A 19848-nucleotide genomic window follows, 5' to 3' on the forward strand; every position below is an offset into this window, starting at 1 on the left:
AAAATATATTTAAATATAAAATAATATTATATGTGCATTAAAGCATGGGTTCTAACGTAAGACAACGGTTTAAACTATTTTTATTTTGTTATTATTTTTACTAATTGCAATAATAAAAAAAAAAATTAAAAAAATTAAAAAAATACAATAAGAATGGCTAGTTTACCTTTTCTACCTATTTAGTTTTTATTTTCCTTTTTTAACTCAAAACTAAAATTCATAATATATTCATTGTTAAGGAAATAAAGGAGGAGAAACGGTTATAATGCACTTTATATATTTTTTTTTTACTTTTTCTCTTTTTTATATTATTCAAAATAAGTATATTAAATAAAAATCATAAGGAAACTTTCAGGAATGCTAAGCATATACTTATGAAGTGAGAATAAAGATTATTTACGTTATTTACACACTTTTATAGTTTTACATTTTCTTATTATATAAAATATAAATATATGTTTATTTAATGTACAATACATATGAATATATACATTTTTATTTGTCTAGCAATTTCAGTAAATGTTAACACACTCTTTTATTTAGTATTCCTATTTTATCTTAATGGTTTCAAAGTTGTTATACATTATTTTATTTTTATTTTTGGTTTTCTCTTTTAATTTCATAGAATATTTCAAAATATTTAATTATCTTTAAATAGTATTAATATAAATAATACCTTTTTGAATCACATTTATTTTACTTTATCCCAATTATAAATATTTTTGAATAAACTGTTCGTTAATTTTTGTTTTAAGAATGTTTTTCATTATTTTATTGTTTCAATTTAGGGGTAAAAAATTTTGAAAGGGTCCCAATTCGTATAATATATATATGTATATAATTTTTATTTTATTTTTATCTAATATTTATTTAAGTTCAGTTTATAAATCAAATAAAGAATGTTTATTACTGTAAATAGTTGTTAAGAGATATTTGTTAGTTTCCCAAAAAAAATAAAAACATAAGCAAAAAATTATTTATTATGAATAATAATTATATGATAACTATTATGGCCTTAACAATGTGCAGGTAAATAATACACTTTTTTAAAACTAAACAATTTTATTTTCAAATCGATTTGATACTTATAAACCTTATTATGTATTTGTCGATAAATTGTATATGCAGATGTATAAATATACACTTTTTTAGAAATAAAATGTTTTAAATTATATTTTTTTATCTATTCCCTTGATGTTAATAAAACATACATTTTATACTAAATCAGATAAGGGCGATAAATCTAACACTTTATCCAATATGTGTTGTTATTTTAGATAAATAAGTATATATAATATCAAAAAATAGGAATAATTATAAATAGCAAAATATTTGTGACTAAAAGTATACAAATTATATTCATTGAAACCAAATATCAATTATATTTATAAGAAATCTGGTATTGTTTTATCTATAATCATAATTCATGTTGTATTTCTTTTGGTTCCTTTTATCCACATATGTATATTTTCTGAAAGTTCTTTTTTTGATTCATTTCGAGGTCAGCACATGGTCCGACCATATACTTTCCAGGAGTATATTAAAATGTTATACTAATATTTTTATTATTTTATTCTTAAATTTTAAGCAAATATATATGTATATATATATATGTATATATGGATGTATATATGGATGTATATGTCACATTTTGTTTATGTAACTTATTATAAGGGTGAAATATATTATTTCCATTATGATATCATATTTTAGCTTATTTTTTTTAAATATAAGATCCCTATTCTTTATTTTTGTTTTATAAATAGAGAAAAAATCAATGGATATTGGATTAAAGTATAAATGCAATGATAAAGCAATTGTTTCTTTTCACTTACTATATGGTATTTCTCTTTTCTTATTTATAATGAATTTTAATATGGATACGTCTGTGTTAATATAATTGAGTAAATATCTCCATTATTAGAATTTCATATATTTCTATTTTCAAATGATATACTTCTTCAGAACTATGTTATGCTTTATCCGTTTTGATTTGTTTTTTCCTCTCCATTTTGATTTGTTTTGTTCTCTCCATTTTATTTATTTTGTATAATATTTTGTATAATATTTTTTGTTTAGTATTTTTTTTATACTATTTTTTTATACTATTTTTCGTTTAGTGATTATATGACAGTGAAAGGTATTTACGCTACTTTTATTGTTTCTCTTCGATTTTAAGAAATTATAATAGTCCTTCTATAAATGATAAACTGGGTTTAAAAAAATGTGTTGATATAATTGACACATTATTATATTTATTTATATGTGTACATAAGTATACTTCGGAACTTTGTTATATATATAATATGTATGTGATTAATGAAAAGAAATAAATACAATGTTTTACAAATGAAGAAAAAAATAGCTGAAAAATATGAAAGATAAATGTATTTTGTGATTTTCAATTACAGTTAAAATGTGAGAACATGCTTAAATTTGTTAAATTTCTTTTTTTCATTGTGTTTTTAATAAAATGGGAAATAGTAGTCTCAATAAATATACTCCGAAAGGAGACCAATAATAGTGTAACTGCCAATTTTAGGAAAAGTTGTAAACAAAATGACTTGGTTAAAAATATAAGAAAGGGATATTTACCTTATGTTATAGGAAATGGTGAAGATAATAATATTGTGAACATTGGTAGAAATAATAAAAAATTAAAAACAGTTAAATATAATTACAAAAATCCCTATAATCGGAATAGCCATTATGATCATAATAAAAGAAATGAGCTAAAACAAAAAAAAAAAACATTTTTTTTTATTTGTAACAATTTGGCTAGCTCAACTAAAAAAAAAAAATCCAAAATAAAAAGGGAAACAAATATTTTTAATAACTTGAATTATGGAGAAGAAGAACAACCAATAGATCATGAATTGGAAGAAAGTTTAAGTGGGTGTATAGAAAATGATATTAAAGATAATTATTTTGATTCATTAATAGGTTGTAGTGACGATAATTATAATTATGATGAAGATAATTTTGATAAAGATGATTTAAGTGAAGAGACAAAAAGAAAAAAATATTATGCATATGGAAGAAAATTTAATGATCAAGATTTTAATTCTGAACATGTAAATAAATATTATCAATATTTACCTATATATAATAACAATGATAATTGTGGTAATAATAATATTCGAAGAAATAGTAATAATACAGGAACAATGGAAAATTTTCGAAAAGTATATGAAAGTAATAAAATTGAAAACTTGGAAAGAAATATAAGAGAAGAAGATTTACAATATCCTTCTGTTCCAGTCAATTGGAAAGTTTATGTATGTCTTTTTTTTGATAAAAAATATAACTATGAAAATGATGAAGAAAAAAAAATATACAATAAATTTAATATAAATATACGTCATAAATTTGCATTAGAATTTTTAGCATGGGCACGATTATCAACAAGGATATATCAAAACACATCAAAAGTTTTAATGTTATTTAATTTAAAAAAAAATAATAATATATTTGGTAATTTAATTTTTTTTACATCCTTAAATTTACACTATGCTAAAATGTTTATGGAATCTAACCCATATATAAAACTTGGGTTATGTGAAGAATTATATTTATATTCATATGAAAATAATAATGATCATTTTTTAATTGGTAATTTTCCAAATTTATTTTTACAAAAAAATTATTTGCTTGTAAAATTTTTTAACCAAAATAAATTAAAAGATATCAATGAACTTTATGAAAAGCATATGAGATTTTATATAACATCAAGTATGATTTTTAAATTAGGAACCCTAAAAAAAGTTCCTAAAGACAACTTAAAAGATTTATTTTTATCTACATATCAATATTTACCAATAACAGATAAACAAACTAAAAATATTTTAAACAAATTTCATGAAGAATATAAAATTTTTGATAAATGCAAAAGTGTCGAAATTGATAAAAATGATCTTACTATAAAAGATATCAAATACGAAGAAAATAATTTAAATGGAAAAGATGGCAATTGCGTTGTGGTTGATACTTCTGGCGATACTTCTGGCGATACCTCTGGCGACACTTCTGACGATACCTCTGGTGACACTTCTGGCGATACTCCTTTTGAAAAATTTGGGTCAAATTGTTTAGCAGAGTTAAGTATAATTAATTGCAAAGATGAAGAAGAGGCTCGTGAGTTTCTCGAAAAAGATCCGTATACAAGATGTTGTTTTTTCGATAGCATTTTTTTATCAGAAATTCGAGAAGTTGCTCCACATCTAAAATACTCAGAAGGATATATGCCAAAACCACAATCATATTTAAATTATAAATATAAAATTGACACAAAATTAAATCCAAGTGAAAGTATGGAAGATAAACCTGATTTTTTAGAAAATAAAAGTTTATCTGAAAAACCGTTAAAGGATCACGAAAAGGTAGATTTCGATATTTTGGATACATTTATTAAATTGAAATATACAAATAAAGATATTCTTTGTTCGAAGGAAGAATCTAATGAAGAAATTCGAATCGAAAAGAAGAGTAATAATAATAGAAACACATTTAATTATAATATTAATGAAGAAAAAGGAAATAAAAAAAAATATAAAATAAAAATAGTAGACTATAGTAACGAATATATTGATTATATATGTAATGTAGAAAGAAATAAAATATTATATACAAAAAAAAAAGATAAAATTAAAGAAAATTTAAAGAATAAATATAACAATCAGAATAGTAACATATATGATATACTTGATTATGATAAAAAAGATATAAATATAAATAAGAAAAAGGATATAATATTAATAGATAATACTTTACAATTTTTTGATCATATATTTTTTAAAGATTATTTATCTGATTTTGTTTATATATCATTACCACCTGGTGAATTTATTGAAGATGCATATACAATTAAAGATGAAAAAAATTATGATTTTACGATTTTTAACACTTCGCTAGCTACACAAGATGATTTTTTAAAAAGGCAAAATTATTTACCGAAATTTTTAAAGGGCATATGGTTAAAAAAAGAAAATTCAAAAATTTTATTTTATGATAAACAAAATAATGCATTACTATTTGGAACAGGTATAGATAAAACATTTTCATGGAATAAAAAAGTAGAACCTCGAATTATGAAAAGAGCTTTAATAAATATGGAAATAGCAATTGAAAAAATACGAAAAGGTAGTTCAATAATTCATGATGATATAACAATACATCAGGAATCAGAAAGAATTATTAAGGAATACACAGATGAATATACTTCTTTAGAAAATCGGTTCACTTCTATTTATAATCAGTTAACTGATTCAGAAGGATATAAAGATTTGAAACCTGCCCCAGGTACACAAATTTAAAAGTTAATAAAATAAAAATGGTAATACAATTTATAAATGTTAAATATATCAACCTTTTTGTTAATGTTTCATAAATTTTTTCAATTTGTAGGTCTGGAATATTTAAATCCAAATATTTGGGAAAAAACACCTGATGAACACAAACAATTAATGATGGACCCAGAAAAAGTACAAAAAATACATTCAAATTTTTTAAAAAAACTGGAACTATATAAAGTTACCATAGATGATGATCCTTTTGTTCAAAAAGAACCATCAGAAAGTGAAATATTAAGTAACTCTGATAAGGTAGATGTTGATATATTATGACAAGATAGTTTTAATTTTTTTTTTTTTTTGTTTTTCAAAAAAAAAAAAAAAAAAAAGTTTTAATAACAAAAAAAAAAATAATATAATAGGATAAATATGTACACATTTATATAGGGAATATATATGTATGTGTATATGGAGTCATTTTGATAAAGTTGAGCTACAAAGATAATGATCGATGGAAAGCTCGTTGAAAAATTGTATCAATTTGAAGCATATATTTATGCATTTCTTTGATAAAACGAAAAAAAGAATGATATTTATATATGTGTGTATTTTTATTTTTTTTTTGTCGTAAACTTTTATATATAGGTAATAGAAAATTATAAAATAAAAATAAAGATAAAAAGAAAAAATGAATATTCATGCATAATAATGCATCTGTATCTAACCAATGAGGTTCATAATTTGTATTTTGATCAATTTCAAAAAATATAAAATTGGAAATATATTTTTTTGAATGATATAAAGTTATTTTCATAAAATAATGAAAATTTTGTCGAATTCTTGTAATATCTAAATATTCTACTAAAAAGCTAAAATAAGCATATAAATAATTTAAAAATGATTTTTTGTTCATAATTAATATACTATATTTCATTTGATTCTCTAAATATTTTATAGTTTTCACATAAAGATTTGTATCTACATGAGAATCTGAATTTTTTTCACTTTTTTTTAATTCTTCTGAAACACTCATAGCATGAAGAAAATCTTTGCTAACTTTATTTAGCTCTTTTTTAATATGTATATTTTCCATATTACAATTTTTCTCTTTTTTAATAATATGCTCATTTTGTGAAATTAATTTTTTATTATTATCGTCATCATCGGTATCAGGTTTTTCTTTCTTCACAATGGGTTCAAAAGATTCTTCTAAATTTTCATGTTCTTCAATAAATTCTTCAGATTCTATTAATTTGGTTACGTCAAAATCATATATATTAAATATTTTACTTTGTGATGAAAAAATTCTCATCCCTTTTTGTTGTATATCTATTAAATTATCGAACAAAATTAAATTTCGATTTGTATTCAAATATTCATTTGGTTTAGATCTATTTAATGTATTGGTAGTTGGTAAAATAATTTTATTATTTATGTCATCAGAATTATCAGCCTTACTACTAAATAAAAAATTTATGTCACAATATAGCGATTTGTTGTAATAACTATTATCTAATCGAGATATTAAAGTAATATCATTTTGTTCAAACATATGTGGTTTTATTGATATTACATCAGATGTATATGTTTCAGGAAAATCATTTTCATTAGCTACTTCTGTTTTCATTAAGTTTCTTCGTATGAGGAATATCATCCCATTTTTTAAAAAAATATATATACACATATAACTATAATAAAAATTTTCTTTCCTATATATATAATCATATAACAAATCATTTCCATGTATATTATTTGAAAAAAAATTATCAAAATATGTTTTTATTTTTTCATCTTTACTTTTTTTTATAATATTTTTTTTTTTTTTTTTTTCAAGTTGAGTTGAAAAATTTTGTATTTTATTTGGCATACGAGTTAATAATTTATTAGCACATTTTGGATTAAAATAAGATATATTGTATTGTTCATTTTTTTTTTTTATTGATTTTTTTGAAAAAAAATTATTATGTTTTTTTTTATTTGATTTATTTTTAACTTTTAAATTTTCATAAAATGTGATACTATGTATTAGTTCCTTTAATATACGTTCCCTTTCTATATCTCTTTCATTTTTTTCTTTTTCACCTTTATCATTTTCAATTCTGATTTTTTGTTCATTTCTTTCTCGATTATCTTTTATATCCTCTTCATTGATAGAATCTTTTTTCTTTTTATTTTTGAAAATTCGTTTGTATTTTTTAAAACCTTTCTTAGAACTTTTGCTTATGATATCTTCGTTTTGTAACTTTTCCACAATCCTGATATTTATGGATTCAACTCGTGATTCTAACATCGAAATTTCAAAGGAATATAACAAAGAAATACTTGAATAATTTAATAATTGATAAATATAATAATATTTTTTATCATGTACATAAAAAAATGTATAAATATTTCCATCAATGCTAAAACTTTTAATTATAACAAAATCAACTATACATCTATCTGGTAATACATAATCATGAACAACCAATTTACTATTTATGTTAAAAATGTTAAGTAGAAAAATATTGAATTTATAACTTATTATAAATATATAGTTATCATGAATTGTATATTTTATTTTTTTTCCTGATATTTCATCTTCCCACAATAAATAAAAATATTTTTTTCCTTCTACATTGTTACTACTACTATTGCTACACATACAACAAATTAAACAGTTTTCTTTTCTATTATCAAAAATTATTACTTTATTTTTATATTTTTCATATTTAACATCATTAATAATGTTAACTTTTTTAATTTTTTTTTTTTTTTCTTCACGATTACTATGTATAACATCCACATTGCTATATATATCATGTATATTATATCGATTGCTTTCATAAATTGTTTCAATATCTTCATTATTTTTTATTATTATTTGTTTGTTATTTCTTTTATCATATCCTTTTGAAATATAATTTATTTGATCATTATATTTTTTAGTTCGTATAAAATCGATATAATTTGGATCATTTACATAATTCATATCAAAATTATTTATCATATCTGTATTTATCATATTATTATAAATTTTTCTTTTTTTATTTTTAAAATCAAATTCATTCGAATTATATCCATATCTTTCCACTGGCTCAATATATTCTTCTTGACTATACATACTACTTCCATTTTCAAATTCTTCTTTTTTAATATCAATTAAATTAGTATCATATTCACGTTTTATATAATGTTGATAATTTTTATAATTTTCATTTGACCTTAATTTATTTATGTGATAATTGTTACCTTCATATTGGACTTTTTCTATTGATGAATATTTATCTAAATGAGGATGGGAATTATAAATATAAAAATCTTGACTCGTTTTGTTGTTTAAATTTATTTGTGATAATTCATAATTATCTAAATATATATTATTTTTATTTTTTCCTATTTCAACTCCAAATTCATTATGATAATTATATTGCCCAAATGTGTTGCTTGGATTAATATTGAGATGAGGATAATTACTATTATTTTTTATTTCATGTTTCATAATTTTATCTCCTGTATATTTATTTGAAAAATTTAAATTGTTATGTGTATTTTTTAAATTATAATTTTGTTTATCTAATACACTATTAGAACTATACATTTTTTCATATACTCTTTTGTTATTTTTTTTTACATTTTTTTCTATAATATCATTATTCTCTTCAATATATTCTTTATTAATTTCATTGCTTCCTTTAATTATATTTTTTTTTCTAGATTCTTTATTTTTATTTTTTGTATTATCAAATGTTTCCTCAATTTTTAAAAAATGATTTTCGTTCTTTGATTTGTTATTTCGTTTTTCTCCTTCATGTTTATTAGATTTCGCAATTTTATCCAAACCCTCATTATTATTTTTTTTTTTTTCATTTTTTTCATTTTTTTCATTAAATAATAAACATTCATTACTGCTTTTACCTTTTTTTTTATTTATATTATCTACACTTTTTCTTTTTTTATTTTTACCTTGTTTATTCACATCATTTGAATCATTAGCTTCTTTTCCAAATTTTACAGGAGAACTATATGTCATATATCCAACTTCTTCACTATCTTCTTTTCTTATAATTGGGCAAAATAATTCAGCATGTGGGTTAAAATTTTCCCATTCAATATCAGAATTATTTCCATTTTCATCTTTTTTATTATTTTTTGCCGTTTTTCTTTTTGTTCCTTTGTTAGAATTTCTTTTCTGGTTTTTGCTAGGCTCCCTTTTTTTCGGGGTGCTGATATTTTCTTCGTTTCCCTCATTTGGGTCGTTTGACTTAGTTGGGTCGTTTCCCTCATTTGGGTCGCTTAACTTAGTTGGGTCGTTTGACTTAGTTGGGTCGTTTGATTTAGTTGGCTTATTTAGCTTAGTTGTTTTATTTGACTTATTTGATCCTTTTTGTGTGCTTGTTTGTATTTGCTGATTTGTATCGTTTGTATCAGTTATTTGATTTTGTGTATTTTCTATAACTGGCTCGTTAGATTTGTTTGCCTCGTTTAAATCTTTAGCTGCCTTCCCCCCTTTAGTAGTTTTTGGTTCTTTAGCTACTTTTCCTCCTTTAACAGTTTTACCTTCGTTTGTAATTTCTGTATCTCCTTTTGTTATTTTATTCGAATCTTTTTTAACATATTTTTTTGGTTCAGTTTTTTTTTCTTTTTTTGGTTCAGTTTTTTTCTGTTTTGTTCCTTCCGTTTTTTCTTCACCTAAATTTTCTACCTCTTGTTGTTTCTTCACTTTTTTTTTTTCTTTTTTGGGTTCTTTTTTTTCTTTTTTAGAATCATTGATTGGGTCATTTTTCATTTCTTTATTTTCCTTTTTTTTGGGAGATGCATTTTTATTCAACTTTGAGCTTTTACTATTATTCACATTTTCTATAAAATTATTTGGATCATTCATATTATTTATATTTTCTATAATTTTTTTTGGATCATTGTTCATATTTATTGATATATAATTCATATTGGATACATTATTAGAATTTTCACAATATGTATTCAAATAATTAGTAGAATCACCCACATTAATTGAAGTGTTGGAATTATATTTATCATTTTGTTTTTTATGAATATTATAAACTTGATCACTAATATTTTTAATATTTTGCAATGATATATTTTCAGGATGATTATAATTTTTTCCATTTTCTATCATTGTTGTATTAACTTGGTTATTATTTGAATTTGCAAATATTTGATCATTATTTGGTGATATTACAAAACTTTGTGCATTTATAATTTCATTATAATTTTTAATTATATTTTCTTCACTATTAGTTAACTTATTTTTATTTATATTTGTATAACTTTTTTTTTTACTATTATTATTATTACTTTCTACCCCTTTATTATTTCCTTGTTTATCTATATTATTTTTGCTATTTTTTCGTACTTTTTTATTTGTATTGCTACTTGATTTTACTGTTTGTTTACAATCCGTATTGTTATTATTTGTTGTTTTATTATTTTTATTATCTTCATTTGGTAATTCATCACCTTCATGTGTATTTTCTTCTTTTCGTTTTTTTTCTTCATCTCCATCCCCATCATTTCCACCATCACCCCCATTTCGATCTCTACATCCACCGATATTACCTCCCGCATTCTTATCCGCATTTTTATCCGCATTTTTATCCGTATTTTTATCCGTATTTTTATCCGAATTTCTACTTGCATTCCTACCTCCATCTCGACTTGCATCTCTGCTTGTATCATAGGAGCATCCTCGGAGATATTTTCGTCCATTTTGAAACGTATCAAGATAAAGAATTTCACGATAAAGCTCATTATTTTGGGGGAAAGCATAAATGCTGCTTAAAAATGTGGGATACTCATTTTGTAAAAAATTTTCAAGGAAATATTTTTTTTTATAATAAATGTTTCGAAAGAGCAAGCTGAGAATGGAATCAATAGTAAAGGGTGTGTACACAATAATATTAGATATTTTTTTTTTCATAATTTTCCAAATAAAATCACAATTTTGAACAATAGTATGAATATAACTAATAATTACATATAAAAAATAATTTAAAAAGGAAGAAAAATTAAAAAAATAAGAATTGGCAAAATAATCTGAATTATATTGTTTCATTTTGTTATTTGTATAGTTTATGTTTTTTTTGTAACTTGAAAATATATTAGTGTTTTCCTTTTTATTAAATAAAAAAAAAGAAAAATCAGAATATTTATTTATGTCATAATTTAAAGAATGTATTGTACATTTTAAAATATGAATAATTTCATGTGATTTTGAATTTTCAATTATATTTCCATATTCATCATATAAATATTTAATTTTTGGTGTTAATCTATTTTTTACTTTTTTTTCCCCAGTATTTTCTATAATTTTTTTTCCATCAATTCGATCTCCATTTTTTTCAAAACTTCTCTGAACAATTTTATCAAAAAATTTATCTCCTACAATTTTATCTCTAATTGCTTTATTTTTTATGATTAACTTTTCATCTTCTATCCTGATTTTTTCATCTCTTTTATTTCTAACAAACATTTCATTTATTTGTACATATTCTTTATGATAAAAAGGTTCTAAATTTAATTTGCTAACATCTATCTGTACAATATAAACAGATCCATTTGATCCTCCAATTATTAGTTGATTATATTTATCAGACCAACTTAAATCAACAGCACATGTTTGTTCTTCTAATAAATTTTGAAGAATTAAAAAACATTGTGCATATTTATTTACTTTATTTTTTTTTTCTTTAGAAATATTATCTATATTATTATTACTACCCATTTTAGCTTTTTCATATGCAATTTTTTCACGCCTTTTTTTTTTTTTTAAAATATAAGGTTTTTCTATTCTCTTTAAAAAAATCTTCCATAAAGAAATTACACCATTATCACTACATTGACAATATAAACTATATAATTTTTTTTTTTTAATATCAACAAACACCTTTTGACCTATTTTAGCAACTCGCATACAACTACCATGCCCATCCATATATATTTTTTTTTTATTTATATATTGATCATTTTTATTTTTTATTTTAATTAAGATACCACAATTTCTACCATTATTAGGTATATGTGTAATACTTGCATATTTCCCAAAATTATCAAAATAAATATGTCGAATTGTAGGAGTATCAATATTTTTATATTTTTTATTCATATTTTCTTCATAAACATATTCAAAATATTCTCTTGATATTACTCCATGTGATGATGGAAAATGATTTTGTATATTTCCAGATTCATAAATTTTATAATTTTTATTTTCATTTAGATCAAAACAACTTTTTTGTTGATGTATCATATCCATATTATTTTGTTCAGAATAAATATTTACTTTTTTCCATATGCTCATAATATTATCACTACTTTGAGAAATTATTAAATTATTTGTTGGATGAAAAGAAACACCTTTTATATTTTCAGTAGTTCCTTTTACAAAAAGTTTATGTGAAATATATGATTTGATTAAATTAAAAATATAAACGATACCATTTGATACCCCACATACAACATGTTCATTATCACGTGACCATGATAAATCAAAAATTTCTCCATTTTCATGTATTTTTATGCATTTGCTCATTTTCCATTCTTCTTTATTATTATTTGTTTGTGCAAATGGATTATTACTTGATTTTGTGTAACTATTTTTTATATCTTCATTATGTTTTTTTATATTATTTTTATTTATATCCAGTTCATAACAAACTAATGTACCCCCACTATCACAGCTAGCTAAATATTTACCATTATAACTCCATCTTATCGTATTAATATAAACTAAATTATGATCATTACTTACAAACAATAAATCTATTTTTAATTTATTTTTTATATTTATATCATAATGTGGAATACTATATATTTTTATTTGATGCAAACTTGAAATAGCTAGTCTATTTAAATTAGTGTTAGGCTGAAAATCTAAGCTTGTTATTTTCGCATTTTCTGAGCTTAAGTTTAATTTTTCAATATACATTTTGGGAATGTTTAAAAGGGTTTTTCAATTTTTTTCCAATTTTTTTCTCTTATTTTTATTATTTCTCTTATTTTTTTCTTTATTTTTCTTTATTTAATACTTAGCGAAGCAACTAAGCAAATGGTCAAAAAAAAAAAAGGGGAAAAATACACTTCAAATTATAAAAATGTATAATACTTATTAAGTTCTACTTATATTACATATTTTATGGTATACTAATAATGAATAAAACATGTTTATATCATTATTTATTATGTAAAGAAGCTTAATAGTGTCCCCATTTATATTATTATTGTTATAAATATTATAATATCATAAATATCATAATATCATAAATATATAATATGAATTAAGCATCATATTGTATATTCCTATGAAAAGCTTCATTCTAAAACATAAAGGAACAAACTTTTCACAAGCTTGACATAAAAAATTGTATTAAATTTTGCCTAAATTGTTTTTTTTTTAAAATAAATTAAAAATAAAGAAAAGGAAAAGAAATTTATGCATATTTATACCGCATTGTAATGTATATGTATAATATGTATATGTATAATAAGTATAATATGCATAATATGTATAATATGTATTAAGTATAATGTGTATATGTATGTATAATTGAGCAAATGTAGGACGATACAATAATTTTTAAAAAATAATTTAGTCTTTTTAATACCCTAAAATATGTTTTTTGCATGTTTTATATTTTTATGTAAATTTTTATCACTTAATTTGTAGGCAATTTTATTTATTATTTTTTTTTCTTATATTTTATTATATAATAGTATATTAATTTATAATTAAAAAAGAGCATATTACTTTTTATTTTGTTTTTCATTTAGTAAGCAAGCATATTTATTATATATCTCATAAAAAAGTTTGTTGAAAGCATATACAATCATATTGATCTCATATTTATACCACTTTTTGGAAATAACTAGTTTTTGTTTTTATGTCCTCATTTTCTTCTATATATAAAATTTTATAATTATTTTAACATTAACAAAATATCGTGTTTTACTAAAAATTTTGAAAACGCCATTTTAGGGGCACTTATTCGGTTGGCAAGTTGGAAAATAAAAGGAAAGGTAATAAATAGTGAGTAAATAAACATGAGTAAATAAACATGAGTGAATAAACATTTCAAGATATCAAAGTAGAGAAAAAAAAAAAAAAAAAAAAAAAAAAAAAAAAGTGTATAAATAGCTTTACATATTACTTTATTGTAATTAGCTATTTTTTAAAAATTGTTTTTTTATTTAAAAGCAATTGAATTAGGTTCTATAATGTGTGTGTATATATCAGCTCTAATTATGCCACAATTTTCGGATGTGTTTAATAAGTTGTATATCATCATTTGTATTATCATAATTTTTCACTATCTTCAGTTTTCACTACCATTGCTAAACCAATTTAGGGCTCTTTCTTGCCAGAGCCATATTTATATGACATTTCGAGTATCCGTGTTATTTTTTTTTGAAAATTCGAAAGGTGATTTGATAGTTCCTTTTGATAATTGTTTGGCTTTGAAAGAGTTGGGAGAATGTTAGGTATTAATGAGGGAAAAAAATAAAAATATTGAACTAAAATTTGTGTTATTGAGATTAAAAATTTACTAATATAAGGTTTTGAATGAAGCTCTAAACAGTTAGTAAAATATGTACATATTGTTTCTGTATATTTTGATATATCTATTAATTTGTTATTTGCATTAATAATAAGATAAAATATTACTATTTGAAAATAAAATAAAGTTTTATCTAAAATATTATAAGGGGTTAATGTAAATGTTGTATTTTTAATATGAACATGTTCATAATAATTTATATTATCTTCTAAATTAAAATTTTCATTTATTATAGCTACTATATTATTATTCAAATAATAAAATATATTTGAAAAATTATGTTCATTTATATAAAAAGATAAATAAAAAGCAGATTTTGAATTAAAACCAGATTCATATAAACTATTTAATGTGGTAACATTTAGTGTGTTAGCTATTATATTCATTTTTTTTAAAAAATAAGTTAAATTTGAAAAAATATATTTTATTTTTTTTTTTTTTTTCAATTCTAATGTTAGTTGTGTATTTTCATCATTTGAACTAGTTTGTTTTGAATCGAATGAAGAACATTCTTTTAAATTTTCCAAACAATCATTTTTTATTTCTGAATCTATGTTAATAATAAATTGAGCCATAGATGTTTCTTGTAAAGATATAATATCTTCTATATTCAATGGCAAATAGTCATCTTGAAACAGTTTGGGAGGTATTAATAATAAATAATTATTTAATTTTGTAAAAATAAAAAATATTAAATTATCCATAAAATTATATCTAATTAATATTTCACAAATTTTTTTTGAACATTTTAAAAAAAAATTTAACGGATTTTGAAATATAGATATGTAATAAGAAGTTACTTGGTCATTAAATATATTTTGAATAAGTTCCAAAACATTTTTTTCTTTTATTTCTTTTTTCAAAAAAATAATATTAATAAAATTTGTTATTAATATGGAATTTCTTAATAAGTTATTACTTGTATGTAATGTGATTAAATCGTTTATAATTTTTTCATTATCACTTTTTGAAAAAAAAATATTTATTACAGCTTTATTTATTTTTATGACTTGTTCATAAATTGTCGTCATTTTATTCAAATTAATTTTTGATGTTATATTTTTTTTGTTACAATTATGTGTGTATTCATTTTTCGAGTTATTTTTTACATTTCCTATTTCATCGCTTTCATAATTCATTTCCAAAAATATTTTTGAATTTTGTTTTTTTTCTTTTTCAAAATCTGGAAAGGGACTAAAATTTTCCACAACAATTTCGGGTAACAAATTTTGAACAGATTCATAAAACTTTTGGAAAAAAAAAGAACTTAATTTTCTATCCATTATAGAATAATTAAAAGATTGTTTCCATGGTAATATGTGTAAAAAAATTAAATAATTAAGTTCTCTATATCTATAACTAGCTGTTGTATGTATATTTGAAATTGCATAAAGCAATAGTATATATAAATAGCACATAATTTGTGGATTATTATTTTTAATAAATTTAAATAAAATTGATATAGCATAACTTGTATATACTTCGTCAAAATTGTTTTTATCGCTATTATCGCTATTATCACCATTTTTACCGATATGATTCAATTTTTTTTTGCTTTTTTGCAATTCTGTGCATTTATCATGGTATTTATCATGGTATTTATCATAGTATTCGCTAAATAAGCCCATATCCTCTATATACACCAAGCTGTTTCTTTTATTCCCAACCCAATTTAGTTTTCGATTTGCTGATTTTTTCGTAGATGATAACGAAGATGTGGAAGAAAATAAGTCTGTAAATTTGTTTGATGTGGGAGAAAATAAGTCTGTAAATTTGTTTGATGTGGAAGAAAATACGTCTGCAAAATTGAGATTTTTATTGCACACTTTAAAATCAAAAAACAAGAGAAAAAATTGGCAAAATTTATAATTTAATAAAGAATATATACAAGTATTATTTTTTTTATTATATTTGTCAATAAATTTTATATAAACATCTATGAGATTGAAAAAAAAAGAAAAAATATAAAATTCTTTATTATAATTTTCCAACTTTTCAATATCATTAGAATAGTAAATATGACAAGATATAATATAAATAAATTCGAAAATATAAAATACTATTCTTAAACACATATTGTCAAAATATTCATTTATTCGTTTTTTAACATCATGTATTGGTTTTGACAAATATTTTAAAATTTCCTTTAAAATGTATTTAGATATATTTAATGGTAATTTATATATATATTTTGTTAAAGAAAAAATCAATAAAAAAGTGATTGTGTCTATTAATTTTGTTTCACTAATATTATAATCATAAATTTGTTGTTGTTTTTTTAAAACATCTTTGATATATTTTTCATTTATTATTATTATCATTTTGAAATTTAATTTATTTTCATTATTCCTTTGTATACTTGCATAAAAATTGTTCAAAAAAATTATTTCTTCATTTTTATTAACATCTCCAAACATTTCTTTTTCACATTTTGAAAAAGAAACAATCAATTGGGGATTTACCTTTAAAACTTTTGAAATTGTTAAAAAAAAAAGATTATATTTTTTTTTTAATTTAAAAAAATTTAATAAATTAAAAAAATAATTATTTTTTATATTATTTAATAACTTTATATTCCATATATCATCTATTTTTATAATGTTAATATGAATAAGTAATGAAATTATAATAAAATATTTATTTTTATTTTCTTGTTTATTTAAAAATTCAAAATTTGAATAATTAACATCACTAAAATATGTATAGTTGTAAATATGTTGTTTCATGTTTTCTTCAATTTCGTCATTCTCATTTTTATTGTCATAACGATTTACAAATAGGTTCCCTTTCTTGTTTAACATATTGTAAAAAATAATATAAATATATTTTAACACACTTTGGGAGGACATAAAATTTTCCCTTTTTATTTCATCACATATTAAAGAATTGTTGCTTTTAAGAACGTTGTGGATGCATTCCGAAATTTGTTGGCGAAAATTTTGGCGATAACTCAAACTATTCTCCACACATTCAGAAAAACTGTTTGACACTACTTCTGTATTATGATCACTATTTTTTGTTTCTACATTTTTATTAATTTCAGATTTTATAAGTTTCTCTAAATGTGAAAAAAAAACAATATTTGTATTTTTCGTGACAAACTCATTTTGTGATAAATTTTTTAACACAATACAAATAGAATATTTTAGTTTTAAATAATTATCTAGATTACTATTATTAATATAATTTAAAATCATATAAATGTTTAGTAAATTTATTTGATCTGCTTTTACGATATTTTTAATTTGTTTTAGATCGAAATTAAATAAAGATTTATTATTTGAATTCAAATCACGAATAGATAAATATACGAAAAATGAAAATTCTGAAAAATCATTGTAAATTTCATCAGGGATATCTGTTTTTTTTTGAAGAAATATAAATTCATGTTCCCAATTTGTTCCATATAATATAATTAATCTATTTTTAAGATATTCAAAAATATATTTTACAAAGTTAGATATCAAATTTTTATCACATATATTGAGAAAAAAATGTCTTAATATTTTAAAGCTTTGAATTGTTTTTAAAATATTTTTATGTTTTCTTATATATTTTACAATTTTCCAATAAATTAATAAACTCTTCGAATTAATAATGTTATTTTTAATTTTTTTTAATTTTTTATAAATTATAAAATAAAAAAATAATATATCCTTATTTTTTATATATACATTATATATAGTATAAAGAATATATTTTAAAAAGCATTCATTTATATTTATATATGATATTTTTAACATATCTACAACTACATTTGTAATATATGAATTATATATAAGTGTGTGTGTTATATTAAAAAGAAAATCAAATTCTCTATTTTCATTTATAACAATTAAATTATTGTGATTCCACCAAATTTCTTCTATTTCTTCTGAACAGTTTATATTTTTTATTCGATTTTCATTATTATCATCCTTCAAAATATCATTTAATTTATTTGCTTGATATTTTATAATGTCAACTAATTGTTTTAGAAAGATTTTGGCTATATATATGTTTTTTTTTTCACCTAACTCGTTTGCACACATATTTGTATATTCATCTTGTTCATAATTTTTTTTTGTATTTAATTCATATGTAAAAAAGTCACATACATATTTAAAATTAACAATTGACATATCATTATATATGTTGGCATATTCGGGTTTGTTTATTATTAGTTTCCATATTTTTAACAAGTATTCATTTTTTCCTTTATATAAATTATTATATCTATAAATACAAAAAAAAAAATTATCTAGCTTTTTTCCCTTAACATGTTTATATAACTGCTTGAATTTCCTCCGCTCGATCAGCTCAATTACGTCCATTTTGATTCATCGCATTCATTTGACTCACGAGGGTTTGGATTATATGGCACATGCCTACTGCTACTGCTACTGCTACTGCCACTATGCTACTACTACTGCCGCTACTGCCACTGCTATTAGCTTTATTCAGCTAGTTTGTGTTATTTGATTGAAATTTATTTTTTATTATATATTTTCCCCTTATTCTCAAAAATATACTACCCATCATCTTTACACCAAAACTGTTTGCTCTCAGATTCGTACCCTTCCCTTTTATTATACTTTATAATATTTTGTTTTATTTGTTAATATTTTTTATGTTTGTTAATATTTTTTTATGTTTGTTCATATTTTTTTATGTTTGTTCATATCCAGCTAGCTATATCTTGTTATTTTAACCCCTTGAAATGATGTTGAGAATATTCGCTTTTTTTTTTTTTTTTTTTAAATAATCCTCCGGATAAATGAAATTTATTCATAACACATTTTTCAAATATGCATATTTAAACGTTAGTTGTATAAATATAAAAATTATAGTATCATTATTTGGTTTCTTCATAAAAAATAACAAAAATTTTCTGTTATTTTTATTTTTGTTTATAAAAAATAAGGGATTAATCAAGTGAACTCTTATAAAGTTTTCAAATTAATTTAATATGCATACTATATATGCATGCATATAAATAATAATATTTTTTTTTGATAGCTACATTT

At 21.1% G+C, this 19848-nt stretch overlaps 3 protein-coding genes across 3 annotated transcripts; 1 reads left to right on the forward strand and 2 right to left on the reverse strand.

Annotated features, from left to right (window-relative positions):
* Nucleotides 1-2426: 2426 nt before the first annotated feature.
* On the forward strand, nucleotides 2427-5621 carry PY17X_1445900 (conserved Plasmodium protein, unknown function; the record flags this gene model as incomplete). Its single annotated transcript, XM_022957624.1, has 2 exons — nucleotides 2427-5298; nucleotides 5404-5621. 2 exons carry the CDS (start codon nucleotides 2427-2429, stop codon nucleotides 5619-5621), a joined length of 3090 nt encoding a protein of 1029 aa, XP_022812983.1.
* A 160-nt stretch (nucleotides 5622-5781) lies between these two features.
* Nucleotides 5782-13215, reverse strand: PY17X_1446000 (WD repeat-containing protein, putative; the record flags this gene model as incomplete). The annotated part of the gene is made up of 1 exon (XM_022957625.1): nucleotides 5782-13215. One exon carries the CDS (start codon nucleotides 13213-13215, stop codon nucleotides 5782-5784), a length of 7434 nt encoding a protein of 2477 aa, XP_022812984.1.
* Nucleotides 13216-14628: 1413 nt separating this feature from the next.
* PY17X_1446100 (conserved Plasmodium protein, unknown function) lies at nucleotides 14629-19155 on the reverse strand (the record flags this gene model as incomplete). The annotated part of the gene is made up of 1 exon (XM_022957626.1): nucleotides 14629-19155. One exon carries the CDS (start codon nucleotides 19153-19155, stop codon nucleotides 14629-14631), a length of 4527 nt encoding a protein of 1508 aa, XP_022812985.1.
* Nucleotides 19156-19848: the final 693 nt, after the last annotated feature.

This window comes from Plasmodium yoelii, assembly GCF_900002385.2.
Source record: "Plasmodium yoelii strain 17X genome assembly, chromosome: 14".
Taxonomy (NCBI): Eukaryota; Apicomplexa; class Aconoidasida; order Haemosporida; family Plasmodiidae; genus Plasmodium; species Plasmodium yoelii.